Source organism: Rhinopithecus roxellana, chromosome 7, assembly GCF_007565055.1.
Source record: "Rhinopithecus roxellana isolate Shanxi Qingling chromosome 7, ASM756505v1, whole genome shotgun sequence".
In the NCBI taxonomy this organism is placed as follows: Eukaryota; Metazoa; Chordata; class Mammalia; order Primates; family Cercopithecidae; genus Rhinopithecus; species Rhinopithecus roxellana.
In genome coordinates this window covers 78,302,813-78,330,670 of record NC_044555.1, presented here as the reverse complement: position 1 = coordinate 78,330,670, position 27,858 = coordinate 78,302,813, and the positions used below count along the sequence as shown (strand labels likewise).

The window sequence follows — 27,858 nt, the reverse complement described above, 5'->3', positions numbered from 1 at the left end:
TTAGACAAACCAAGAAATACATTTCTTTATTTTCATTCCCATATAGCAGAGATGGAACAAGGATAGTGATGCTGGAAAATCCTGCCTCAATCAAATCATCACCTAAGTTAACATCAGAAAACCTGTATTTGAATCTGACTCCTCTATCCTTGCTCTGGAAAATTGAACATCTTGACCCAGTTGCTGTGACGGCTAAATTAGATGATGCAGAAAGTGCTTGGCATGCAGTAGATATGCAAAACAATAACTTATGACACTCTCCAAGCAGGGAAAAAGTCTTCACGCCTTCTAACTAATAGTACAAACGTATGCAGTGTGTTTCAACTCTGGCTTCAGAGTTTAACAAATACAAATTGAATCAAAAAAATCAGTCAAACTCTATAAACAAGTTTATAACCAGTACAAATCTAATCGAAAAAAACTAATCAAACTCTATAAACCCAACTTGATTTTAAAATTCTAGTGGCTACAACACTCAATCATGTTTTCACATCGTTTGTGAATCCATTCCCTTGATGCATTTAAAGATGTAGGAGAAACTGTTTCAGATCCTCTGGGATGACGAGTTTGGTTATCTTATGATGCTGCTGGATTCCAAAGCACTTCCTAATTCTAAGGCGGCATAACTGCATCAAAGAAGGGGGCCCTGGAGAAAGATCATAAGACAAGTCACACAGTGGTGTTATTGATCTAAGACTTCTCCTTTAAAAAAAAAAAAAAGCATACAAGATAGAACATTGTTATAAGGAAATAATATTTAACTACTTAAGATCATTTTCTGGGATTTTTTTTGTAGAAGGCATTTTTAGTCTATGTTCTTTCTTTTCTGGTAGCTAACTGAAATAAGCTTGTTACGTTTTAATTTAGAGCAGAGTGAAAGAAATTTAAAGCTTAGCCTCCCTAATAGAGGCTTAAGTAAGCTAACTTGGGAATTACACAGCTACACAAAAATTCCAATAATAAAAATAAAGTTACGTTTAATGGTATTATCTTTTACCTTTAAAACTAAGCTCATATTTCTAGATGCAAACATTTTTATAACTTGAGCAATTTAAGGTATTCAAATATAATGAGCTCACAGTGAATCCTAAGAGTACGTTAAGTCGTGTTTGTTTTTATATTCTGTATTCAGAGCTATTCCAATGCTTCAATTCACAGGCGAAGTCAACCAGCTAGCACAAACCTTGCTTAGGGAACACTCAACAGTTTACATTTTAGGACAGTGGTTCACAACTGGGAGGAGGCTCAGGGAAGGAAAGGAGGAGATCATTTTGCTCCTCAGGGGACATTTGTCAGTATCTGGAGACATTTTTGGTTGCCAAAACTTGAGGAAGGGTGCTACTGGCATCTAATGGGAGAGGCCAACGATGCTTCTAAACATCCCCAAGTACACAGGACAGCCCCCAACTGATCCAAAATGTCAATAGTGTCAAGGTTGAGAAACTCTGTTACAGGGCAAAAGGATGGGGAATGATTTTCTATGCCCACTTCCCCCCACCCCCACTCCCGTTCCTGCATCAAATTGTAATGGGAATCTTCTTTTGGTTATTTTTTAAAAAGCAAAACTATATACCCTCAACTCCATAAAGCCATAGCCCTCAATCCACGTAGCACTTCAGACTCACCTGGGGTGGGGGCACATTCAACCACATGGACTCAGCTGAGTCCCCCCAACCAGAGATGTTGCTTTGACTATTGTTGGATGAAGCCCAAGCATCCGGATTTTCTAAAGGCAGTTGCCCAAGGTCATCTGAGTGTGCGGTCAGGGTTGAGAATACAGCCAAAAGGATACTGTGGTGTCTATTTTCCTATAGCATCACCACCAACTACAGGATCAACTGAGTTAACTTATCTCTCAAGGTGATGGAGAACAAGGACAGATGGAACTCGACACATATACAATCAAAAAAATACTTGCAGTATTTTAAACCAGGCCCTAACAGAAGGGTCCTGTTGGAGTAAGGCACCTATGAGATGATGCCCAGTATACTCAAAGCATATAATGAATGGCTTCCCAGTGTTCTCAAGGCATATATATTAACGAGCAGCAAAAACCACACTGTGGGGAAACTGAACCTAATCTAACCTCAGTAAGGAATGTTGAAAGATGTGACTCATCATCTGTGCTAGAAACGCTGTCAGAGGCAACCGTAGGAGATACTGATAAAGCATTACAAATAACAAGATCTCAGAGCAGACCTGATAGAGAATTAAGAAAAGCGGGATGTCACAGGAAACTCAGTGTATTAATAACTACTGATGCCAACTGAATGCTGCTGTTTACTACAAGTAAGACAATGTAAAACAACTGTAGCTTCAAGTCCATAGACACAGAGCTGAAAACCCACTACAGATTTGCACTCAACTCGCTGGCACCTGCAAACATTCAAGGGGTTTGCTTTGCTCGATAATAAAACCAGCTAATTGTATATTTATGAATCAGCATATTCCTTTGGGCCTTGATTTCTTTTTCCCCCAGCAACAACCATTGGTGTTTTTTGTTTTTGAGACGGAGTCTCGCTCTGTCGCCCAGGCTGGAGTCCAGTGGTGTGATCTCGGCTCACTGCAAGCTCCACCTCCCAGGTTCACACCTTTCTCCTGCCTCAGTCTCCTGAGTACCTGGGACTACAGGCGCCCACCACCACACCCGGCTAATTTTTTTGTATTTTTAATAGAAACGGAGTTTCACTGTGTTAGCCAGGATGGTCTCGATCTCCTGACCTCGTGATCCACCCACCTCGGCCTCCCAAAGTGCGGAGATGACAGGTGTGAGCCACCACGCCCAGCCAGCAACAACCATTGATGTTTTAAAGCCAAAGTGTACTGGGTGAGGGGGATGGGGGCTGTGGTCGTGCTGGGCTGACAGCCATTTCTAGGTTTTAATTGAGCAAACACTGCCTTAGATGCTTATCAAGGGTGAGGTGGTAATATTCTTGACATCTTTTCCCTTTTCTCAGAAAAAGGGAAAATCTTACCTTTCCTAACACCCACGCAAAGCCCAAATTCAGAACATGGTTGGGTTTTACCAACATTCTCATGTTGCCATACCACTGAAAGAGGACAGTAATCGAATAAATTCCCTTCCCCAGGAAACAGAAACAGGCAGACGGAAGCAAATGAATTTAGGGGCACCCAGAGACAGACACTGCAGTGAGCAATCCACAGGTCTAGTTTTCTGCACTTGCCTGGCCCCATTTCCTGTGGGCTCCAAGCCCTCTGAGAGGTGACTATACCAAAACCTCAAAAGTGACTCATGGAGGCAAAACAAGTGGTGATTCTCTCCAGCAGCAAATGACATCTCATAAACTAGTGGGATCATTGGCCACACTGTCACCATGCAAAACAAATTCAAAATGAAAGTAATTACTATCTCTAGGAATGGCTTTGGGAAACGAAGCAGAAGGGAAAAGCCAGGGGAGGCAATGTGAGAATGCTATGAGGTTGTTTGATGGAGGAGGGGACATATACCTCCTACATTAACATATGCCCTACATTATGACTGAGGGGGACCTGAGGCACTTTTGTCTTTGTGAATTCCTTTCTCAATTAAAACAACTAAAAATTCTATTTCACAACTGTGTTGGTATAAAGATGATTACAATCCACATTGTTCTATTCATTTTTTATTCTGATTTTTTAAAAATTAAGATATTTTTATGGGCCTTGTAGACATACAACTTTTTCAAAACAAGTAATTATTAAAATGCAGATAGAACTGTTTCGTGATCATCCCACTGCTTAACTGAAAGGGGCCTCTACTGGACAATTCCCTGTGCCTGGAGTCAGTCTTTTCTGCCTGACCAGCACTGCTCAGGAGCATAGGCCTTGTTTGGCATGTCCCTAGGCAGGGACTTGACTGCAAGCACCCTGGGGCAGTGAGAGTAGGAGGAAGGATTCCTTAGCCCACTTTACAGTTCTGCCCAAGGCCAACCCTACTGCTCATCATGTGGGGAGAAAATAACTAGATTGTGTAACATCAGAATCCTTCCGGTAGGAAGGCCTGCTTCAAAGTCCCAGAATCCCTAAGAGTTCAGAGTCCACACTCCAGTAAAAGAAGTACTGAGCTGACTGCTCAACTGCCTCTGAGCCCATGAAGATTGCAACAGGGTGGCTCCCCAACTTGAGGTGTCTTTGCTCCCCAGCCCAGCCCAGGCCTCAAAGCCCTACTTCCGTATATACTGCTCAACCACAATATTTCATTGTTTGAGTTGGGAGTCTCAGTTCTTACTTGTAGAGAAGTGTGGACTTATCATTGGTTAATTTATAGTAGTAAATGTCTATGGATTGGTGTGAACCCTAAACTCTTAAAGAGCTGCATTTTAAGCCCAGAAACCAAGTGTCCACTAGTCTGGCCCATCTGTGGTGCAGCAAGATATCCTGGGGCCTCATGCAACCCCAAAGAGTCCTCTGCTGCCTCATTCTAAAGCATGTTTTAAATAAATGTAATATGAAAATTTTAAAACAGTATCTTAATTTTTTAAAAAACTGGCCTACCCCATGATGAATATTAGATCATCCCCAAAACCTGTATCCAATATGCTAAATAGCAGGAGTTATTTACTGTACTGTGACCAGTACTGTATCTCATTGAATATTGAATTATCTCAACTTCCCCAGACTTGGTGATGGCAGAGAATGATCTTTGTATAGGATTGGGAGCCAGAAATTGCCAAATACCTGCCTTTCACTAGAGCCTCAAGGGGTGTCAACAGATTAGGGCTTAGGTTTTGGCAAAGAAGCACCTTCTCTCTCCAAGAAGAGCCGGGCCAAAGGGCTGTCTGGAGGCACCAGCTCCACAGGACGTTTGCCTTCAGCATTCTTGGCCTGGGTGTCTGCTCCAAAATCCATGAGCAGGCAGGCCAGCTCTTCACTGGCGGTCCTGGCCGCTGCATGAAGTGGGGAATCCTGACCTTTCCCTTGGTTCACGTCCGCTCCTAAACAGTCACAAGAACAAAAAAGAGTCAGCAAGGAGCAGAATCCAACCATTCCCCTTTTCAAAGCCCTGAGCCCCAAAATTTCCTAACAAGAGGGGATCCACATTGAGCATAGCAATCCTGGAAAAATGGGAGATGATTTGATTCCATTTTATAATGTAGGGAAAATCCCATCTGATAATGTTACGGAATGTACAGCATGAGCAATATAGCATAGAAAGTTAAAAATCTGCCTTTCAGCACTGTACATAGGCATCATGCATATAAGAAAAATCCTAGTGACATAAAAGCTCCACATTATTATTAATGGAACCTAAGTATTAGCCAGTACAGCCTGAGGGAGAGGCTAGATGGTAAAATCCAGCCTACACCAAGCAGCCAAACTCACCTGGTGTGCAGCTGCCACAGGGTGTAAAACCGGGCACTTGGGACTGGTGATTTGGACTCTGAAAAAGCAACCAACTCATGGGGGTATCCCCTGGATTGGACTGGCCAATCCCAAGATCACAGGGGAGGTGGCAAAGTTCTCCCCTTCAGGAGTAAGGTGGATTTCTAGGACTGTCCCCACCCAGTTCCACTCCTACACTCTTAACAAATCCCCACTCCAGCCCAGATCCTGGCTTTCACTGTGACATGTGGGAACATGTGGCTTTGCCTGAGCTGCCATCCCTCTGGTAAAATGAAAATCTATGTCCACTCAACAAATGTTAACTGATCTGGTCTTGTATTGTTCTTGACTTTGTGAGGGATACCAAACATGGCCCTTTCCAGGCTAGAGGCTTAAAATCTGCCCAGAGTGGCAGAGGTAGGGTGGGCGGTGGGGGAGAGACAGAGATTGCATCTCTTAATTCATAGCAATGCCTGCCAGATGAGTAGGAGGCAATAAGGACTATAACAACATTCATTGGGAAACAGATTACTGAAGCCTTAAATAATAAGCAGGACTCAGATAATTAAAGAGGTGATGAAATGGTGTTCCAGGTGTTGAGAAGGGGGCTGGACAACAGCAGGGAGGTGAAAAGAAATAAGGGTACATAGACCTTTTCAAGGAAAATATAGTATTTGCAATGGGGCAAGTTCAGTATTTAAACCAAAGAGAACTGGTGAAGGTCCCAAATAGGAAGATTCAACACTAATCCAACAGCTTTGCAAGTTATGCAGGGCTTAATAATGTGACTGGCCAAATGGAGGGAGACAGAGGAAAGGGAGGAGAAACCAATAATCACTGAGGACCACCCTGAGAAGAGGCATCTTCATCATCATCCTCATCCTCGTTAGGAGTGAGAGAACTGAAGTTCAAACAGTGTGAAATAATTCCCCAAGGGAACAGTCAATATGAACCCTGACCTTGTCCAACTCCATTGCCCACACTAATTTCTCTCCTACAGCAGTAAGACGTTTAAAATACATTTAATTTACTTTCCATTTCCTTTTCTTGTTTTGGTTTGCTTTTTGCTTTACCTGACTCCAGAAGCTTCTTGACACAGGCTCTCTGTTGGTTTTCACAAGCCAAATAGAGTGGAGTGCCCAGGTGGCTGATCTTATGGTCAATGTTGCCCCCATAAGCTATGAGAGAGTCGACACACTCCACGTGGCCTGCAGCCCAAAGCAGGAGAAAAACAGTTACAAGTTCCCTTAGCTAGAAAGACAATGTCATCCCCATTTTGCATTAAATTTGGCAGCAGTTTATCCAGAGGACCAAAAGCAATTTCCTTTAATTAGAATCAGGAGTGATTTTATTTTATTTTGTTTTAGAGACGGAGTCTCGCTCTGTCGCCCAGGCTGGAGTGCAGTGGCGCAATCTCGGCTCACTGCAAGCTCCACCTCCTGGGTTCACGCCATTCTCCTGCCTCAGCCTCCCAAGTAGCTGGCACTACAGGCGCCCACCACCACGCCCGGCTAATTTTTCTGTGTTTTTAGTAGAGACGGGGTTTCACCATGTCGCCCAGGCTGGTCTCAAACTCCTGAGCTCTGGCAATCCGCCCACCTCGGCCTCCCAAAGTGCTGGGATTACAGGCGTGACCCACCAGGCCCGGCCAAATCAGGAGTGATTTTTAAATTTTATTTATTTTTTTTTTTTGAGACGGAGTCTGGCTCTGTCGCCCATGCTGGAGTGCAGTGGCGCGATCTCCGCTCACTGCAAGCTCCGCCTTCCGGGTTCATGCCGTTCTCCTGTCTCAGACTTCTGAGTAGGTGGGATTACAGGCGCCCGCCACCATGCCAGGCTAATTTTTTTCTATTTTTAGTAGAGACAGGGTTTCACCGTGTTAGCCAGGATGGTCTTGATCCCTGACCTTGTGATCCGCCCGCCTCGGCCTCCCGAAGTGCTGGGATTACAGGCGTGAGCCACCGCGCCCGGCCAGGAGTGATTTTAAACACTGCTATCAGTTAATGGTTTGACCATAGGATGCAATCTGCAACTACGGGTGAAACTCCATTTGAGTTTACTACCCGCGGTAACCAATCAGCAACCATCCACCTTTTTCAATTGTTTCTGGCTTTGTAGTTGGTCTAAGCAGAGAAATTGAAGTGAGAGTTGGGGAGATACGGAGGAACAGGACCTGAAGGTGGACCTGAAGAATAAAGGTCACAGTGTGGGCCACGGGACAGGGAAGGAAACTTACAACCTCTCCAAAGGCAGGCCCGGGAGAAACAGGCCACAGCGGGTATAGGCAAGGCTTAGATTAGAAGAAGCTGCCAAATCCAACATGAGCAGGGCCCAACCTGAAAAACTAGGCGAAAGCTGAATCACACTTCCTTGGTCCAGAATGTCATATTTTGGACACTGCTCCTCTACGTTTCTCTTGCTATATTTTAGTTCTATGTATGCAGCGAATATGATGAGTTAGGATGTTCTCAATAAATAAGTATCAATGCTTTGGGAGATCATTAGAAGTGGGTTGGTCCAGTCAAATGGGAAGCCATTCTGTGAAAGCCACTGCAGAAACAGAAAGCCCTCTGGCAAGGTATGGTCATTATGATGATGACAAATTTGAGAAAATAAAAACTTGTGATTTTACGAGCTAAGACTATCAGAAAAGTATGGCTTTAATGAAAAGAGTTATCCCAAACTGTATACAACATCTTATAGTTTCAAAAATTGAAAGCTTATTTCATTTGGCAAACTTAAGTGTCACTGAGACAATGTTCTTTAAGGCCCTGAAATAGAAGAATATAATTTGTTTCATGAAATAACTTGATTTATGTAAGGTCATGGGTATAACAACGGATTCCACAAATATTAATGGATAGTCTACTGTGTGCCAAGCCCTGTTCTAGTAATATAGCAGTGAAAAACATTCAAGATGCTCTAAAAGGGAGGCACTCAAACTTACTGTGCACCAGAAAGCAGCCCGAGGGCTTATTAAACAAAACACAGGTGCTGAGCCCCATGCCCAGAGTTACTGATTCATGGGGCTGGAGTGGGGCTCAAGAATCTGTATTTGCAGGCCAGGTCATGCTGATGCTTCCAGTCCTGGGACTCCATTTTGAGAACTACTGCTCTAAAATATACCTCCTTTTCTTTCCTTCTTTCAGCAGTAAGATGTCCCTTGAAGGAGTGGGTTTAAAAAAAAATTCTCAAAAGATTTACCTCTCCTGGCAGCTTCATGGATGGGGGATGCCAGATCACTCTCAGGTTGAACGCTGGCTCCGTGCTGCAGAAGCAAATTCACACAATCCTGGCTGCCGCTGACACAAGCATTGAACAGTGGAGTGTGCCAGTCTGTTGTCACACCATTCACCTGGAAAAAGAAGCTCCAGGATGAAGACAGGAAGGGGGATGTTTTGGGTTCAAAAGTAGGGTCCACAACTCTGAAGATGTTATTTAACTTCTCTGACCCTTAAATTCCTCAGCTATAAAATGGAGAAAAAAGTACCAAATTCCACAGGTTTTTGTGAAAAATGGAATTAGGGAGTGGCTATAAAGCATCAAAAATGTTACTCAATGTTTTATCTCTTCCATGCCCTCCCCAGGAACATGAACTTTGAAACTAGTTAGGATAATTTCAGTCGCTTACAAACTAATCCCTATTTTAAACTTCTTTCCTAGACCCATCCCACACCAGTTCAATTTCTTAATGGGTGCAAGAAGATTACTCTTGCTGCTGTGAGGAAATTGTTGAAACTGTTAACTGTAATTCTCAAAGTATAATTTAGAAAACTTTAAAAAAACTTGACTTTCATATAAAGATAGAATTAACACGTACCAAAGATTTTATTCAACTCATTCATTAATGAGGGAACCAGTAAAATGGTAAGACTGGCTCAAAAAAATATTTGGCCAGTCACAGTGGCTCACGCCTGTAATCTCAGCACTTTGGAAGGCCGAGGCAGGCGGATTGCCTGAGCTCAGGAGTTCAAGACCAGCCTGGGCAACACGGTGAAACTCAGTCTCCATTAAAATACAAACAATTAGCCGAGCATGGCAGCGTGCGCCTGTAGTCCCAGCTACTCGGGAGGATTGCTTGAACCCGGGAGGCGGAGGTTGCAGTGAGCTGACATCATACCACTGCACTCCAGCCTGGGCGACAGAGCGAGACTCCGTCTCAAAAAAAAAAAAAAAAAAAGAAAAAGAAAAACTTATAAAACTTATATAGTCAACAGACGCTAAAATATATTTGCTAATAGATACAAAACTCAGCCGGGCGCGGTGGCTCACACCTGTAATCCCAGCACTTTGGGAGGCCAAGGTGGGTGGGTCACCTGAGGTCAGAAGTTCGAGACCAACCTGAGCAACATGATGAAACCCCGTCTCTACTAAAAATACAAAAATGAGCCAAGTGTGGTGGCATGTGCCTGTAATCCCAGCTACTCAGGAGGCTGAGGCAGGAGAATCACTTGAACCCGGGAGGCAGAGGTTGCAGGGAGCTGAGATCATGCCACTGTACTCCAGCCTGGGTGACAGAGCGGGACTCCGTCTCAAAAATAAAAAATATATATATAAAAACTGGTTAATGTCCTATAGGGTCATAAAACTATAATCTTTGAGGCTATCTTTTCTAATGTTGGAAATCAGACAGAAATTTAGAAGTTAATGTCTAACTTCACAGTGTTTGGGCTATAATTAAATAGTGAATAGAAAAGCCAAGCACAGATATATTCTTGTGTATCATTAAATGATTATTTGGTGAATCTTTTAAGCAATGATATTGTGAAGACAATGAATTCATTCTCAAAGTCTGCTTCCAAGCTGGGCCAGGACTAGAGTGAGGCACAAAAGTTGCCCAGGGTAAAAAATTTAAGGACATATTCATTTTTGGAGTCACACAAATAGTGCAGGAGCCTGAGAACGAGCACCTCTTTCAAGTTTGTACCCTAGGTGTCTCTTGCTTCACCTTGCCACTTTCCCTGTTTCCAAGTTTTGAATGTTTTCTTAACCCAAATATAAATCTGGCAATGCACTCACCTCTGGCTCTTTACTAATCTTGGGACAAAGCCCGGTCTTTTTTTGGCATGGACAGGGTTGCTTCTGGTTCTGAATCCTCTCACCTACTCTACTCTCCTGCCGTAAGGAATGACTTCAAGATACAAAAATTGCTCACGATCATTTCTGGGACTTTGCATTTGCTATTGCCAGAAGATAGCAAGCCCATAATATCCCCCACCCCACCATTCAGTTGCCTAACACCAAACAGGTCCATTTTTGCTGCTCTTGCAATCCCTGCTACCATGTGAACAAGTCCAAGTTGCCAGTCAAAGGGTAAATGACCACATAGATTTTCTGTCTCCTCAGACATCCTAGCCATCCCAGGCAAATGTGTGCTTTCCACAATATTTCATTACCTTCCAGCCATAACAATGAAGACAGAAGTCTAACAACTATTTATTAGTAGTATGTGATAAAGAAAATGATATAGACTGTAAGCACGACTAAAAATTTAGTATTTCATCCACCTATCACTAAAGCAAACAAGTCTGATGAACATAATTTTCTTAAAAAACAACTGTCTTCATATTTCAAATCAGCCTAATCAAAAAGTGCTGGAAGTTATTCAGAAGGGATATACATAGTCATTTTTCATTCTTGGTTTCTAAGATATTGTTTCAGCTGCCCTTACCTGAGCTCCATGCTTTAATAAAATCTTTACACAAGAGGGATGACCTCCGAGACAGGCTTCATGGAGTGGGGAGACATGATCTGCCGTGATGATGTTCACAAGCCACCCCTGAAGGAGGGGAAATAGTCAGAGTAAGGGGTGCAAAGCAACAGTGCCCCGGGGCTGTTTTTCAGCCACCATTCCAGTACTATGACAAAGTTGACCTGGCTCAAAGTCAGATGATACACTAAGATGTTTATACTGACTTAAAAAAAAACTGCCACACTACTGGTGGGAGTGTAATATGGTATAACCACTCAGGAAAACAGTTTGGCTGTATCTATTAGAGCTGACAATGCATATGCCTATGACTCAGCAATTTGACTCTTAGGTATATATACATCTAGATACATATACAAGAATATTCACAACAGCATTGGTCATAATAGAAACTGCAAACAAACCAAATGTCCATCAACAACGAACTGAATTAATAAACTTTGGTATAATCTTTCAGCAGAAAGATTACACCCAACAAATTATAATGGCAAGCACTACAAGGGTGATGCTTGCAAAAATAATGTTGAGCAAAAGAAGCAAAATCCAAAAGCATACACACTGAATGATTACATCAATTTAAAGTTCAAAATTAGGCAAAACTACCCCATATTGTTTCAGAAGACATATAAAGTAAAACCATAAAGAAAACAAGGAAATCGGGATAATGGTTAATCCTGTGGAAGAGGGACAGGATTGTGTTCTAGAAAGCACGGTAAGGGGAGGGATGGGTGACTCTTTGGAGGAGCCAGAAATGTGCTATTTTTCCATTTCCTGACCTGGGGAGGCAGTCACATGGCAATATTCTCATCATCATCACTTTTTGTTCAACTGCACACGTGTTTAAGTTCTTTTATGTTTGTTTATGAAATTTCTCAATTTTTTTAAAGTCAGCATGGCCTGAATTGCTAAGTTTTAACAAGCAATTATTAAATTTTAACATATTCTCAAGTGTCTCTATCTTGTGGGACAATTAAAAGGAAATTTTGAAACTGCAAGGGAAAAGAAATAGACGGCATGTACCTTTTAGGAAGCCTAAATGTACTTTATTTAGGAAATTGAAATGCACCTATTAACTAATATAATTGCTCTTTAAATGTAAGCACTTAGTAGCACATAGGATTTAATAATATTTGTAATAAAAATACCAGTTTCACCCAATTTTTTTCCTCAAAAACACCCTCGTTTTCCTGACATTTAATTTTTTTTCTTAGATTTCCTAGCTCTATCATAGTTTCGACAAGAGGGTCAGTAAACAACAGCCTACAGAGTCAAATCTAGACCACAACCTGCTTCTGTACAGCACAGCAGCTAGGAATAGTTTCTACATTTTTAATGGTTTAAAAGAAATCAAAGGAATATTTTGTGACACACGAAAATTTTATGAAATTCAAATTTCAGCATCCATAAGCAAAGTTTTACCAGAACACAGCCATGCCCATTCATTTACATATTGTCTACAACTGCTTTTCTGCTGAACAGCAGAGTTAGGTACTTCCAACAGGGACTGCATGGTTCACAAAGCCTAAAATATTTACTATCTGGTCCTTTACTGAAAAAAATTTGCCAACTCTTGTCTTGATCAAAGAAAAGAATATGTCATTTCTTACTTTACTATTCATACCTAAGACTTAAATGTCTAATTGGCAGGAGAAAACACCTTATTTTCTCACAGTCATCACACTTACAAAAAGTAGTTTTGTCAATGCCGCAAGAGGGGTATGATTGTCACATGAAGCAAAAATCATGCAAGTGTATCAGACACAAGTGGGGGGAAAGACAGGCTGAGGTACAGAACTTGGGCAAAAGGCAACCAATAGGAAACAACCAATAGAAAATGCGCATGCTCCTCCAGCACGACTGCCATTTTTAAACCGGCATTTAGACCAGGCACGGTGGCTCCTGCCTGTAATCCCAGCACTTTGGGAGGCTAAGGCTGATGGATCACCTGAGGTCAGCAGTTTGAGACCAACCTGACCAACATGGTGAAACCTCGTCTCTACTAAAAATACAAAATTAGCCGGGCGTGGTGGCGCGTACCTGTAGGCCCAGCTACTCGGGAGGCTGAGGCAGAATTGCTTGAACCCGGGAGGCAGAGGTTGCAGTGAGCCGAGATCGCGCCACTGCACTCCAGACTGGGTAACAAGAGCGAAACCCTATCTCAAAAATAAAAATAATAATAATAAAAATAAACAATGATAATAGTAATAAAACCAGCATTTAGGTGTTTATACATAAATCCAGGTAAATGAAATACAACAACACAGCTATTCGTAACACAAAACAAAAAGTTTTCACCACATACTCACATTACAGAAAGGTTCCTTCTATAAAGTTAGAAACTCATTTATAGTTCATCATCAAGCTACAGTTTTACCTCAAATTAACTGTGGTTTGTCTAATTAACAAGTCTGAGTCATATAATATCATAAGGTAATTAAACCATTACTTCACAGTGTCCAGTCCACAGTCAGTTCTTAGTTTTGAAAAAAAAAAAAGATCGAATGGCTTAACTTTAATATATTTATTTTCAGTCGTCAACTACTCTTAGTTGACAAAATGTACTTCTCTTGATCCTTGACTTTGGATGTGGTCATGTGACTTGACCAGTGGGATGTTAGCAGATGTGACATGAACAGATCGGAAGTATTCTTGCATGGTTGGGCTTGCCCTGCTGTGCTCCAGCGTTTTGCCAAGAGAAAATAATTCCTCAGGTAGCCAGTGGTCCAAGAAGGATGAAAGAGATGTGCAGCAGGGAGTTGCAGTTGGGATTACCCAACCCACAGCTGGGAGCCCAGACCAGCCAAGCCCAGCCTAGATGAGCTGACACAAACACACATCAGCAAGAAATAATGGTTACTGTTATCATGTCACTGAGTTTTGGGACGGTTTGTTATTGAGTTATGGGGTGGACTGACCTAGGTAGGTATCAGAATACTCACTTTATGAAAGCAGAAACTGGATCTCTAAAAAGACATCTTACACAAATAATGGGATACAACTTGGAGATGGTTCTGGCTGATGTTTCATAAACACATAAATACTGAATGCAAATGAGTATCTGTCCAATTTAACAAGTAATACATAAAAGCTGCAGTGATCATTGTTCATGCTATCAAAATAGGGTAAATTTCTAATTTTATCTGGGAAGTAGCCTAACTTCTTTTAGCTAGAATTAGTGTTATAATCTATTTATAATAGGCTGCCGCTACCAAAAATGGCTTAAGATAGTGGCTTAGAATAGTATGAAATTTTTCTTTAGAAATTATTTTCTTATAGGAGGATTTCTTACTCTAGACAGGTCTATGAAATTGGATTTTTTTAAAGCACATTTATTCTCACTCAGCTCTATCTGAAATTTAGCATATCCTTCAGTTCAGAATGTAGACAACAAACCACAGTAGTAATAGTAGTATGTAGGGTTATCTCCAATAGAAATTACAGATATTTTCTATTATATTACAATTGTCATAGACATCTAAAATATCTCAAAATATTTACTCATCCTATTTAGAAATTATGGTAGTTATTAGAATCGCCATGAGGTCTTCTATTTAATGAATTAATTTAAAAGTCCCCATGTTATTATGTCACACATTTGTTTTAATATTTTGACAGGTTTCTTCTGTATTATATTTTCAAAAAGCTACCTGGCTGATGAGGTTCCTCAGAGACAGCTGACGTCCGTAGATTGCAGCTTCATGCATAGGAGACCAATCAGACACAGCATCTGTATGGAAAGGGAGGAATGGGTTATATCCTGCTAATGCACTTAGACCCAGAGGCTTATCCTTGCCCATCAGTAAGAGCCTAATAGTCCCTGGATGGAGACATTGGATTCACTCAACCAAAATTCCCATTAGAAATTCAGCATTTCTCTTCTTTATTAATATTTTTTGTGCACAGTTTGTTTGAACAATGTCTGGAGAGCTTGGGAAAGAACTACAGCCAGTCCTCAAACTAAGGACAAAAGAGGTGGACTGGGATGACAGATTACTGTATTTCTATTTACACACTGGTTTCAAAGGCAAATGGCCCATTTAGTTAAGGGAGAGCTTTACTAATTACCAGCATTAGTGTGTTAAGCTGTAGCTGCCGGTCTAGTTTCCTGCATGAAATACAGACTTTGGCATCTCAGCAAACAGTGTCCTGTTTTAATAGTAGTAATCATGTAATTACATGCACCATTAGGTTTGGAATGAAATCTAAACAGAACCATATCTATTTATAGATTATCTCCGGTTGTAATATTAAGCACAAATCGGTGCTCAGTCTCACCTTGAAACAGGGACATTATTTACCCCCAAATGCAGCATGCCAAGGTGGTTAAAGAAAGCTCTTAATTCAGACCCGCTTCACCTTTTCTGACCTGTGGGTCCCGGGAAAGGCCCAGTGCCCCAGTTTCCTTCTCTGTAAAGTTACAAGTTGAGCATCCCTAATATATAATATACAGGTTGAGCATCCTTAACCCAAAACTCCCAAATCCAAAATGCTCCAAAATCCAAAGCTTCCTGAGTGCTAACATGATGCCACGAGTGGAAAATTCCACACCTGACATGTGATGGGTTGCAATCAAAACTTTGTTTCATGCACAAACTTATTTAAAATACCATATAAAATTACCTTCAGGTTATGTGTGTAAGGTGTATATGAAACATAAATGAATTTCGTGTTTAGACTTGAGTACAATCCACAAGATAAGTCATTATTGTATATGCAAGTATTCCAACATCTAAAAAAATTGGAAACGCTTCTGGTCCCAAGGATTTCAGAGAAGGGATGCTCAACCTGTACTTACCACGGCTCAATACATACGAGCTACTATTATTATCCTGCCCTAACACTAAACAGACAGTCTTGATTACACCTCATCATCACTGCTATTTAAAACAGCAAATTTATACCGGGCGCGGTGGCTCCACACCTGCAATCCCAGCACTTTTGGAGGCTGAGGTGGGCGGATCACCTGAGGTCAGGAGTTCGAGACCAGCTTGGCCAACGTGGTTAAACACCATCTCTACTAAAAATGTAAAAATTAGCTGGGTGTGGTGGCTCACACCTATAATCCCAGCTACTCGGGAGGCTGAGGCAGGAGAATTGGTTGAACCTGGGAGGTGGAGGTTGCAGTGAGCCGAGGTCATGCCACTGCACTCCAGCCTGGGCAACACAGTGAGACTCTTGTCTCAAAAAAATAAAATAAAACAGCCAAATTTATTCTACGACCATATAGAAGGAAAACAAATTCTTAGGAAAGAGGCCTGAAAATCCAATCCCAACCCATTAAATGCTTTCCTCTCTCTCTTTATAATTGAATATGAATATAACTGAATGAGGCATAGACCTGATTTTTTCTCATCTCAAGCTTCATCTGATTTCCAGTAGAAACGTGAGGGAGGCGTGCCTAAACCTGCTTCAGCTCCAGCTCCACCTGCTTCGGCAAACACACTACATACAAACAAGGTAGAAAGGTCTGATGCCAGTTAGGCCTTGCATGGAAGCTAATAGCTCCTAAAAGCTGAGAAGACCTGGAGAAGGAGGGTACTTATTATCCCTACCTTGCAAAATGAAAGGCTATGAAGTATCCTTTGTACTTAACACATGTTGGCTTAACACTTTGTACTTAATACATGAGGCCCGTCTGCCACCTGAAGCCATCAGTGCCCTGGAAAATCTGTATTAGTAAGCAAATTACCATTCTTCCAGATGGATTCATTAGGCATTTAGTACATAAAAGGAAGACAAATGAGCCCATCTACATACTGCCCATCCAATGCTTTCCTTCTGGGGTCACTAAGGTGCTTGAGACAAGGTACATCTTAAGTGAAATGGCTTTTCCTACTGGCAAAACCTTACGTTTAATAGATACTCAATGTCCTCACAGCATTCTCTGATGTTCCTAATTATTTCTGGAATAATACTGCTGATTCTAGGGCTTGGAAGCTAAAATTCGGACTGCAGATATGGAAAGATTGATCTCTAAATTAGAATTAAAAGGACAAGTAATTCCACCCTGTTGGTGCCGATAATGCCAAATACCATTCACACAAAATCTTGAATGAGAACAAAGAGCCACAAATTGAGAAAGGTTTTGAAAATCAGCTTTCAATAGATTTGCAAATGTATCCTGATGGATCACCACATGTATGATGATTAATCCACTTTTTTTCCAAGTGCTCAGCTGCTAAGAAATACAGCTGCCACATTTCCCAACCTCTCTTAAAGCTCCCTAAGATTATTAGTGTCGACAGCCTAAACAGTCAGGCAGGTAAATTGGGTCCTAATTTGTAAGTGTTCAGATTTCATAAAAATGATGCACTTATCAAGTGTAGCCACAAATGGTCTTGCTTTCTACTCATTCATCATGGGACCATTACTCTTTCTATTTGGGGCAAATAAAGAAGTACGTGCTTCTCCAAGAGAATAACAAAGGCTCTCTGAGTTTGCACCTCTGCAGAATGTAGTGCTTACAGAGCAGAGACAGCTTGTGTCTTTCAGAAGTACAGAGTGTTGTCCTGGTACACGTAGTGAGGGGCTGACAATGTGAATATCTCTAGCTAGCTAGCTAGCTAGCAAGCAGCTGTATTGAGATATAATTCGCATACCATACAATACACCCATTTAATGTGTACAATTCAGCAGTTTTCAGTATATTCAGAGCTATGCAACCAATGCCACAATCAATTTTAGAACATTTTCATCACCCCAAAAAGAAACTCTGTACCCATTAGCAGTCACTCCACAGTTCTACTTCCCCCAGCCCCTGGCAACCATGGATCTAGTTTCTGTCTCTATGCATTTGCCTATTCTGGACATTTCATATAAATGAAACCATACAGTATGTGGTGCTTTGCAACTGGCTTCTTTTATTTAGCATAATGTTTCAAAGTTTCATCCATGCCGTAGCATGCACCAGTACTTCATTCCTTTTTTTTTTTCTTTTTTTTGGTCAAATAATTCCATTGTATGGATAAGCCACATTTTATTTATTCATTCATCAGTTGACAGAAATTTGTGTCATTTCTACTTCTTGGCTATTATTAATAATGCTGCTATAAACATTCATGTACAAGTTTTTGAGCAGATGTATGCTTTCAATTCTCCTGCATATACGCCTAAAAGAACTGCTGTATGATACGGTAACACAATGTTTGTTTTGAGACTATTTTCCAAAGTGGCTGTACTACTTTATATTCCCATCAGCAGTATATGAGCCTTCCCCTTCTAACTTAAAGTCATTTCAGTTCAGGGTTTGTTAGGCCTGTCACGGTATACCCATGCTCCTGCCCAGAAGAAAAACACGAGTCCCTGTAAAACCAAAATCCGTCTCAAATTTATACAAGGCCTTTGACCTCAGGTCTCAGAACAAATGAGTGATTATGTGAAAATTTACAATAGTGACCATGAATAATTTAACATTTTTCTTTGTGTGTAATGTTTTGTTTGTTTTTCGAGACAGAGTCTCACTTTGTCACCCAGGCTGGAGTACAGTGGGGCAATCTTGGCTCACTGCAACCTCCGCTTCCCGGGTTCAAGTGGTTCTCCTGCCTCAGCCTCTCAAGTAACTGGGACTATAGATGCACACCATCACACTCAGCTAATTTTTGTAATTTTAGTAGAGACAGGGTTTCACCATGTTGGTGAGACTGGTCTCCAACTCCTGACCTCAAGTGATCCATGCGCCTCAGCCTCCCAAAGTGCTGGGATTATAGGCATGAGCCACTGCGCCTGGCCTACTTTAACATTTTTCTAACATTCAGAGAGCATAGATTGTGTGTATGTGTGTGTGTATTAGCAAACACCACAATTTGCAACATGGATTAGTCCACACACACTCTTTCACTCTGGAAAACACTGAAAAGATAGCTAAGTGAGACATGTCTCTTTAGGGATCCAAATGAGGGTCTGTCTGGTGCACCTGGGAAATGCTTCTTTCTTCATGGTTTTCCAGAGCGCACATTCCAAGCAGGCAACGAGCTGTAGGCTCAACACATGCCCAGTTAAACCCCAAAGCACTTGCCCTTGCTTTCCTGCTAACTGGCAGCTGGAAAGGGCAGAAAACAAGCAGGAAAGGGGACCTATTTTCCTGCCAGAACATGGACAATTCTCAAAGTAGGAGACTATCCAATTCATGAAGGGGAGACTCAAGGTCACCACATCCTTTTCCACTGACCCCACCCAAGTCTTTGATACTCGAGGGCCATTATTAGGTGTACGTAACACATTATCCAAGTCCTTGGCATATATTAAACGCTCTTTCCCAACACTGGTTCAGCCAAGGTCTATTGGTTTTACTGCCAAAAAAATACATGTGAAACGAGGTCACTGACAATGCCATGGATCTGGTACTGTGGCTTATGGGTAAAATGGGGCAGGGAGCTCTTGTAATGAAACCACTCCACAAGTCCTCCAAGTAATGCCATTAAACTTACCTTTTAAATTGTACCCTCATCAAACGTGGAGCACATTAGGGAGGCTGCCATTTCATTTTTATTGTAATTTGTGGAACTTTTTTTCATTTCTGTTATTTCAAAAGAGATTTAAGATGCACTAATTGGTACATTCTGAAAATAGCTGTTACTGATGTTCTGAGAACCCCAGTGAATGCTGGGCAGTAGCATAAATCTACTCATCCTGAGAAACGTTTTGCCAAGTCAAGGAGAGAAAAAAGTTGTTGGGTTGCTCTGAGAGGACAGGAGTATTTGCCTTCAGTCTTCAGGACACAGTAAGGGTGGATTCAGTGGCATGAACCAACCTGCCAGAACCTGGAAAGGATCTGGGTGCTGTGTTCACAATTATTGTGGACCTTGGTTTGATCCCAGGACAAAGAGAAAAGAGGAGAAAAAGAAACAAGAGGCTTACAGTCAGAAACAAACAGAAAGGCCCACTGAGGCAACTCCTGGGCAAGTCAGGCCTGTCCACTACAGTTCTTTCTCCAGTTCCATCATCCAGCCTCTCCTCTCCTCTCCTCTTTCTTCTCTCTCTCCTCTTTCCTGTCTCCCTCTCTCTTCTCTCTCTCTCAGTATAAAGTTGCCTTCCCATTCTGTCTCAAAGGCAGGTTTTCCCCCAGAAAACTCACTCCTCCTGAGGTGCCCCAATATCTAAAAATTCACCATAAGACAATAAAATTGTTTTCTTTCAATACCTGTTCTAGCTTGTCTTCTGTTTAAATGTGAATACTCTCTACAGGGTGGGCTCAATTTGGCAAGGATAGAAATACCTCTACAGGTGTCAGTCTTCAGGCAAAATCCCAAAAGATAGACACTAACACTGGGAACAGCGGTTACCTGCTTGGTGGAATTATGGGTGGTTAGTTTATCTTTCAATGTATTTTCCCAAGTTTCCATGAGTAGGTGTAAATTAGTTTCTTAGGGATACCATAACAAAACACCACAAACTGCGTGGCTTAAAACAACAGAAATTTGTTGTCACAGAGTCCTAGAGGCTAGCAGTGGGATAGAAGTCTGAAATCAAGGTGTGGACACTGCCATACTCTATCCAAAGGCTCTAGGGAAAAAATCCTTCCTTGCCTCTTCTAGCTTCTGGCAGTGGCCATCAGTCCTTGGTGTTCCTTGGTTTCTAGGTGCTTCACTCCTATCTCTGCCTCTGTTGTCACATAGCATTCTCCATGTGTCTCCTCTCCTTTTCTTACAGGGACTCTGGTCATGTTGGATTAAGGTCCGTCCTACCCTACTTATGACCTCATCTGAACTCATCTTAACTAACGAGGTCGCATTCTGAGGCACAGAGGGTTGAGTATTTAACCATGTATCTTTTCAGGGGACACAGTTCAACTCCTAACAAGCTACTTTCAGGAAAAAAGTAAGACATTCTTTCCCTGCTCCTTGGACAGGAGAGTCTAACATTAAACAAATCTCTATCAAGAGTTGGCTGCCCATCTTCATTCATAACCTTTCCTCCCTCCCTACCCCAGGGAAGTGGGCAGAAAAACACCTGCAGGTGGAGGTGGGAGCAGCAAGACAATCCACACCTGGGCCCTATTTTCCCTCTAACTTGGCCTTGTGCGAAGGGACATGCTTCACCTGAGCTGAGTTTCTTGGCACAGCTATTTGAAAACAGCATTCTGAGTGTTCTGCATTCCACACTTCACCAAGGTTAAGACCTCAGAAGCATAAACAAAAGCAACCAACTACAATTGAGGTTTTACCCAAGGGGCAGGACTGATGTAAAGCAGATGGAGAATGACTCCACTTGAGTAGGGAGAGGCAGAAAGTGGTTTCATGGGGGCAATGGCTCAGCTGGGTGTAGAAGGTGAGTGGCAATTTGCCAGTCAGTTTCGCAACAGAAAGTAAGAGACCAGAAGTATCCGGCACCTACCCTTGTGACTTCTACTTCTTTGAAAACTTCTCTTCCCTTAGTACCTGTGCAATTACAACATCCAGAATCTCTTTCTGCTTCTCTGTCCAACTTACTGGTCCTACTTCATCAACTGGAGGCCTGTCCCAGGGTTCCATCCTTGGTTGACTCTCAGCTCTTGGCCATCAGACAATTTCTCCCTTCCCTAGGTTTCAACCACAGCCCCTCTGTAGAACATTCTGAGGTCTCTGGCTTCTAACCTGTGATCATTCCTAAGTCTCGGTCGCATGTCATCATACTGTGCACTGGGCATCACTGCTGGCACTGTCATGTCCAAAACAGAACTCTGTATCCTCCCCTCCTCATCCTGCATCCAAGGCAACTTCCTTTCCAACTTCCCTCTTATCTAGCTTATCTGACATTACTTTGGGCTTGAGAACCTTATAATTTTGCCTGCCTTCTCTCTGTTAGTTCCAACATTTAATCAAGCAGCATACCCTGATTTCTCTTTCCTTTGAAATCATCGCCCTTTCTCTGTCATTTCCAAAGTTCGATCCAAATGTAAGTTTCATGCTTGGATTAGTGCAGTGGTTCTCAAAGTATGGTCCCTAACCAGTACCATCCGTGTCACCTGGGAGTTTGTTATGAATGCAGATTCCTAGGCCCCCACCCCAGGCCTACCACTTCATCAAAAGCTGCATCATCTGCTTTTTTTTTTTTTTTTTTTTTTTGAGACAGTCTCGCTGTGTTGCCCAGGCTGAAGTACAGTGGCATGACCTCGGCTCACTGCAACCTCTGCCTCCCAGGTTGAAGCAATTCTCCTGCCTCGGCCTCCTAAGTAGCTGGGATTATAGGCATGTGCCAACACACCCAGCTAATTTTTTTTTTTTTTTTTTTTTTTTGAGACAGAGTTTCGCTCTTGTTGCCCAGGTTGGAGTGCAATGGTGTGATTTCGGCTCACCACAACCTCTGCCTCCCAGGTTCAAGCAACTCTCCTGCCTCAGCCTCCTGGGTAGCTAGGATTACAGGCATGCAACACCATGCCCGGCTAATTTTGTATTTTTAGTAAAGACTGGGTTTCTGCATGTTGGATAGGCTGGTCTTGAACTCCTGACCTCAAGTGATCCGCCCACCTCAGCCTCCCAAAGTGCTGGGATTACAGGTGTGAGCCACCACACCCAGCCAGAAGCTACATTATCTGCATTTTAATAAGCTCTTCAGGTGATGTAGAGGCACATGAGAATTTGAGAACCACTGGATGAATGCAACCATCTCCCACGATTCCAACACAATCTATCCCAGCTGTGGCTACCAAGTTAATTCACCTATAGCCTTATTACCAGGTCTTTGTGCTAGAACCACCAATGGCTCTCAATTCCCTGCCTCATGAAGCCTAACCTCCTCCACTTAGCTCTTAAAAAGCTTTATCTGCCACTCCATCTCTTCAAACCTGTTCTCACTAGACTCCCTAAGACCTTCACATTTTGCACTCTAGCTGTAACAACGTGTTCACTTTACAAGCACCATGCCTTTGAGTATAACACCTGCCCACTCCCATTCACCCACCCTGACCCCACCAAGGTTGGATTAGGACCTTTAGAAACACTTAACAGTTGGCTCAGGCCTGTAATCCCAGCACTTTGGGAGGATGAGGCGGGTGGATCACGAGGTCAGGAGATCGAGACCATACTGGCTAACACAGAGAAACCCCCGACTCTACTAAAAATACAAAAAATTAGCCGGGCGTGGTGGCGGGAGCCTGTAGTCCCAGCTACTTGGGAGGCTGAGGCAGGAGAATGGCATGAACCCAGGAGGCAGAGCTTGCAGTGAGCCGAGATCATGCCACTGCACTCCAGCCTGGGTGACAGAGCGAGACTCCGTCTCAAAAAATTAAAAAAAAAAAAAAAAAAAAAAAAAAAGAAGAAGAAGAAAAAGAAACCCTCAACAGTGAAAAGTGGCTGGTGCCTCTCTCCCATGTGGAAACAAAAATAAATACAATACTTAGCTATAAAATAACAGTGCAGAAATCAACCAAATTACTGATTCTTTCCCATAATGATTGGTTTGCTACTTAAAAAATGTATTTATTGGCTGGGCACGGTGGCTCACACCTGTAATCCTAGCACTTTGGGAGGCTGAGGCGGGCAGACTGCCTGAGCTCAGGAATTGGAGACCAGCCTGGACAACATGGTGAAACCCCGTCTCTACTAAAATACAAAAAAAAAAAAAAAAAAAAATTAGCCAGGCGTGTGCCTGTAGTCCCACGTAGTCCCTGCTTCTCCCTCCTGAGGCAGAATTGCTTGAATTGCTTGAACCCAGGAGGCCAAGGCTGCAGTGAGCTGAGATGGTGCCACTGCATTCCAGCCTGGTGACAGAGCGAGACTCTGTCAAAAAAAAAAGTGTGTGTGTGTATGTGTGTGTGTGTGTATATATATATATATAATTCCTTATAAAAAGTGGCTGGGCATGGTGGCTCACACCTGTAATCCCAGCACTTTTGGAGGCCAAAGTAGGCGGATCACTTGAGGTCAGGAGTTCAAGACCAGCCTCGCCAACATGATGAAACCCCATCTCTACTAAAAATACAAAAATCAGCTGGGTGTGGTGGCAGACGCCTGTAATCCCAGCTACTCGGGAAGCTGAGGCAGGAGAGTCGCTTGAACACAGGAAGGTGGAGTTTGCAGTGAGCCGAGATTGCTCCACTGCATTCCAGCCTGGGTGACAGAGTGAAACTCCATTTCAAAAAAAGAAAAAAAAAAAAAAGAAAAGAAATTCTTTGTAAAAAGTGATTTTTGGTGCCACTCTTGCTTTCCTAGTTCTCCAAACTCATGCTGGATACATCTGCTGATTAATCCAGTTCTGCCTTTGTGGATCTAAATCCCACTCACCATTGAGTACTCTGCTCATTTTATAAGTGAAATTGGATAAATGAATGAATGAATGAGCAGGCTAGTCTGCTCAGTCAAAGGGAAGGCGTTTTGTGTTTTATTTCTTCCATTTTTACCCTTTCAGTACCTGTATACTAGATTAATAAACCCTGACTGACGGCTGGGCACGGTGGCTCATGCCTGTAATCCTAGCACTTTGGGAGGCCCAGGAGGAGGTCAGGAGTTCGAGACCAGCCTGGCCAAAGTGGCGAAACCCCATCTCTACTAAAAATACAAAAATTAGCCGGGCGTGGTGGCGGGCACCTATAATCCCAGCTACTCGGGAGGCTGAGGCAGGAGAATCATTTGAACCCGGGAGGCGGCGGAGGTTACAGTGAACCGAGATCTCGCCATTGCACTCCAGCCCGTGCGACAGAGTGAGACTCCGTCTCAAAAAAACCAAAACAGGCTGGGCGCGGTGGCTCACGCCTGTAATCCCAGCACTTTGGGAGGCCGAGGCCAGTGGATCACGACGTCAGGAGATCCAGACCATCCTAGCTAACACGGTGAAAACCCGTCTCTACTAAAAACACACAAAAAATTAGCCTGGCGTGGTGGTGGGCGCCTGTAGTCCCAGCTACTCGGGAGGCTGAGGCAGGAGAATGGCGTGAACCCGGGAGGTGGAGCTGGCAGTGAGCCGAGATTGCGCCACTGCACACCAGCCTGGGAGACAGAGTGAGACTCCGTCTCAAAAAAAACAAAAAAAACACAAAAACCCTGACTGACTTCAGGGTCTCTCCCTGTTTATTGCCCCTTTGATCAACAGGTGCTGTGGGCAGTATACCAGGGGTGTGTGTGTGTGTGTGTGTGTGTGTGTGTGTGTGTACGTATATATTTACAAACTTTTTTTTTTTTTGAGACGGAGTCTCGTTCTGTCGCCCAGGCTGGAGTGCAGTGGCACGATCTCGGCTCACTGCAAGCTCCGCCTCAGCCTCCCGAGTAGCTGAGACTACAGGCGCCCACTACCACGCCCGGCTAATTTTTTTTGTTATTTTTTGGTAGAGACGGGGTTTCACCGTGTTAACCAGGATGGTCTCGATCTCCTGACCTCGTGATCCGCCTGCTTCGGCCTCTCAAAGTGCTGGGATTGCAGGCATGAGCCACAGCGCCCAGCTTTTTGAGACAGTCTCGTTCTCTCACCATGCTGGAGTGCTGTGTCGAGATCTGGGTGCACTGCAACCTCTGCCTCCTGGGTTCAAGCGATTCTCTTGCCTCAGCCTCCCGAGTAGGTGGGATTACAGGTACGTGTAATCCCAGCTAATTTTTGTATTTTAGGTAGAGACGGGGTTTCACCATGTTGGCCGGGATGGTATCATGACCTCGTCATCCGCCCGCCTCGGCCTCCCAAAGTGCTGGGATTTCAGGTGTAAGCCACCATGCTCCGCCTATATAAGCCTGAACCCAGGAGAGGGAGGTTGCAGTGAGTCAAGATTGCGCCACTGCACTCCAGCCCAGGCGACAGAGCAGGACTCCGTCTTAAAAAAAAAAAAAAAAAAAAAAAATTAATAAATAATAAATACATCAATTCAGCAAGGCTGCGGCAACACCAGCTTTCCCAGCCCTGGGTGCTGGGGCTTGTCACCATAACAAGCCCCCAAGGATCTCAACAGGGTGAACAACAGTTGCAGAAAGTGAGCTGGTTCCTTCACACCCTCACCCTGCTCCCTTTGCTCTCCAAAAGTTAGGAACTTTAGAGTTTCCTTCCTGATAAACTCCAAGGCTTCCTCACTGATTGGTCTCAGTTTGGGAAAGGATGTGACATCAACTTTGCAGACTTGGGGCTGGAGAGTTAACCAGTATATTACTAACCAATATACTATTGTTTATAAAAACCTGTGTGCAAATGCCTAACAAATTTTTCAGAATCCTTTTAGCCAACAGGCACCTGCTGAATGCTCACCAAAGTGTGTATTTGTGGGATTCTGTACATTAGCACAGACACCACCTGACAGATGAGAATACCTGTAAGATGATTCTCCAATGTTTAACAAAGTCTCTTTTGTCTCTTTTGAAAGTGACTCGATCAGTGCTCAATGTTTGAACATCATTTATAAACCCTGCCCCACCTAAATACCAAACACCTAAGACTTGCAAATTAAGAAAAAAGTTTTAGCATTAAAAATTTTCCTGTTTATAAGTAACTTTCAAACCTCCAATTTAATAAATAATGCATCTGACCCACAAAGAATGATTCCTAGGAGCTGAAATTTTCACTGGAGAATAATTTGTGACAACTGAATTTGTGTTGTATGTAGGATTCTGCAGAAAGAAGTGTACACATTTTTGAACAGCTGTGTAAAGGATATATACCAGCGAACTGTGGGCATCTGCCCAGTAACAGACCCATGGACACCTCACACAGAGCCACTGAAACTGCCCAACCCTCCTCTCCTAAGCACATTAGCCAACCTCCCCAGGGCTGATTCCACTGCCCCTATGACTCACCACTCATCAATGGGTTTGAAAGAAGCCTGATGTCAGGAGAGTCTCTTGGCCCCGCGGGCTTGCTCCCATCCATGTCCCCTTGTTTGCCATCCATGATGCTCTCTCCTAAGCGAGCAAGCTCTGCGCTCCACTTCAGTTGCTCAGCAAAGTCCAAACTCCATGCTCCCCCTGCTCCTGAAAAATTCCAGTTCTGTGGCTGGCTGAGCTGCACACGTCCTGGTCAAATGGTCTGCAGCAAAGAACAGAGCAGGCAGGGTAATCTGAGTGCTACCTGTGGTCAGAGAGAGGCACACGCTGGTGTACACACACACACACACACGCACACACACACGCTTTACCTAACTGGCTGGAGGCCCGCCAGAGGCCACAAGAACCCTCCAGCCCTAAGTCTGCGAAGTTGCTGATGTCACGTCCTTTTCCAAACTGAGACCAATCAGTGAGGAAGCCTTGGAGTTTATCAGGAAGGAAACTCACAGTTTGTAACTTTTGAGAGTGAAGGGAGCAGGGTGGGGATGAAGGAAACAGCTCACTTTTTGCAACTGTTGTTCACCCTGCTGAGATCTGTTTGTTACATGGTAGCTTGTTATGGAGACAAGCCCGAGCACCCAGAGCTGAGAAAGCTGGTTTTGCAGCAGCCCTGCTGAATTGCTTGCACAGTAACATGCACAGCACGCCCTGGCCATCTGCACATGTGCTTTCAATTGTGCTGGGAGTTTCTTATGGGAAAATGTGTCTATATGTTACCAAAAATGTACCTTTGGAAAGATTTTGTTCCTTTCAGTTGCAAGAATTGCACTAAATGTCCTACCTCACCTTTCCTCCACTCATTTTATTTTAACTTCTAAATAAATAATGAACGGTTGCAATTGGAAAAATGGATTGCTAGGGGGCCTGGGATGTGGAAGAGACCTGCTATCTTTTCATTGTGAATTACTAAAACTTATTTTGTTAACGTTTTGCTGTTTTTGCTTATACAAAACATTTGGGGCCCGGCGCCGTGGCTCATGCCTGTAATCCCAGCACTTTGGGAGGCCAAGGTGGGCGGATCACGAGGTAAGGAGTTTGAGACCATCCTGGCTAACATAGTGAAACCCCGTCTCTACTGAAAATACAAAAAAATTAGCTGGGCGTGGTGGCAGGCGC

At 43.1% G+C, this 27,858-nt stretch overlaps 1 protein-coding gene across 4 annotated transcripts; it reads right to left on the bottom strand.

Moving 5' to 3' along the window:
• On the bottom strand, positions 1-27,404 carry ASB9 (ankyrin repeat and SOCS box containing 9). 4 transcript variants are annotated; one of them, XM_030934831.1, is made up of 8 exons: positions 27,054-27,404; positions 26,716-26,944; positions 14,680-14,759; positions 10,994-11,101; positions 8,527-8,677; positions 6,396-6,530; positions 4,682-4,934; positions 1-646 (listed from the first exon to the last, which is right to left on the bottom strand). In XM_030934831.1, exons 2-7 carry the CDS (start codon positions 26,807-26,809, stop codon positions 4,714-4,716), a joined length of 789 nt encoding a protein of 262 aa, XP_030790691.1. In that variant the 5' UTR covers positions 26,810-26,944; positions 27,054-27,404; the 3' UTR covers positions 1-646; positions 4,682-4,713. The 4 variants fall into 4 exon arrangements, with proteins under 4 accessions (XP_030790691.1, XP_030790689.1, XP_030790690.1 ...); XM_030934829.1 differs by having other exon boundaries at positions 4,743-4,934; positions 27,054-27,128; XM_030934830.1 differs by having other exon boundaries at positions 4,678-4,934; positions 26,716-27,106.
• Positions 27,405-27,858: the final 454 nt, after the last annotated feature.

Bases quoted from the DNA above. Each gene is read 5' to 3' on its own strand.
- ASB9 (XM_030934829.1), bottom strand. From the start codon at position 26,809: ATGGATGGCAAACAAGGGGACATGGATGGGAGCAAGCCCGCGGGGCCA. The intron at 11,102-14,679 runs GTAGCTTTTTGA...CCCCTCCTTCAG, and splicing joins TGAGGAACCTCATCAGCCAG to GGGTGGCTTGTGAACATCAT. The intron at 8,678-10,993 runs GTAAGGGCAGCT...TTCTTTTTCCAG, and splicing joins TATTAAAGCATGGAGCTCAG to GTGAATGGTGTGACAACAGA.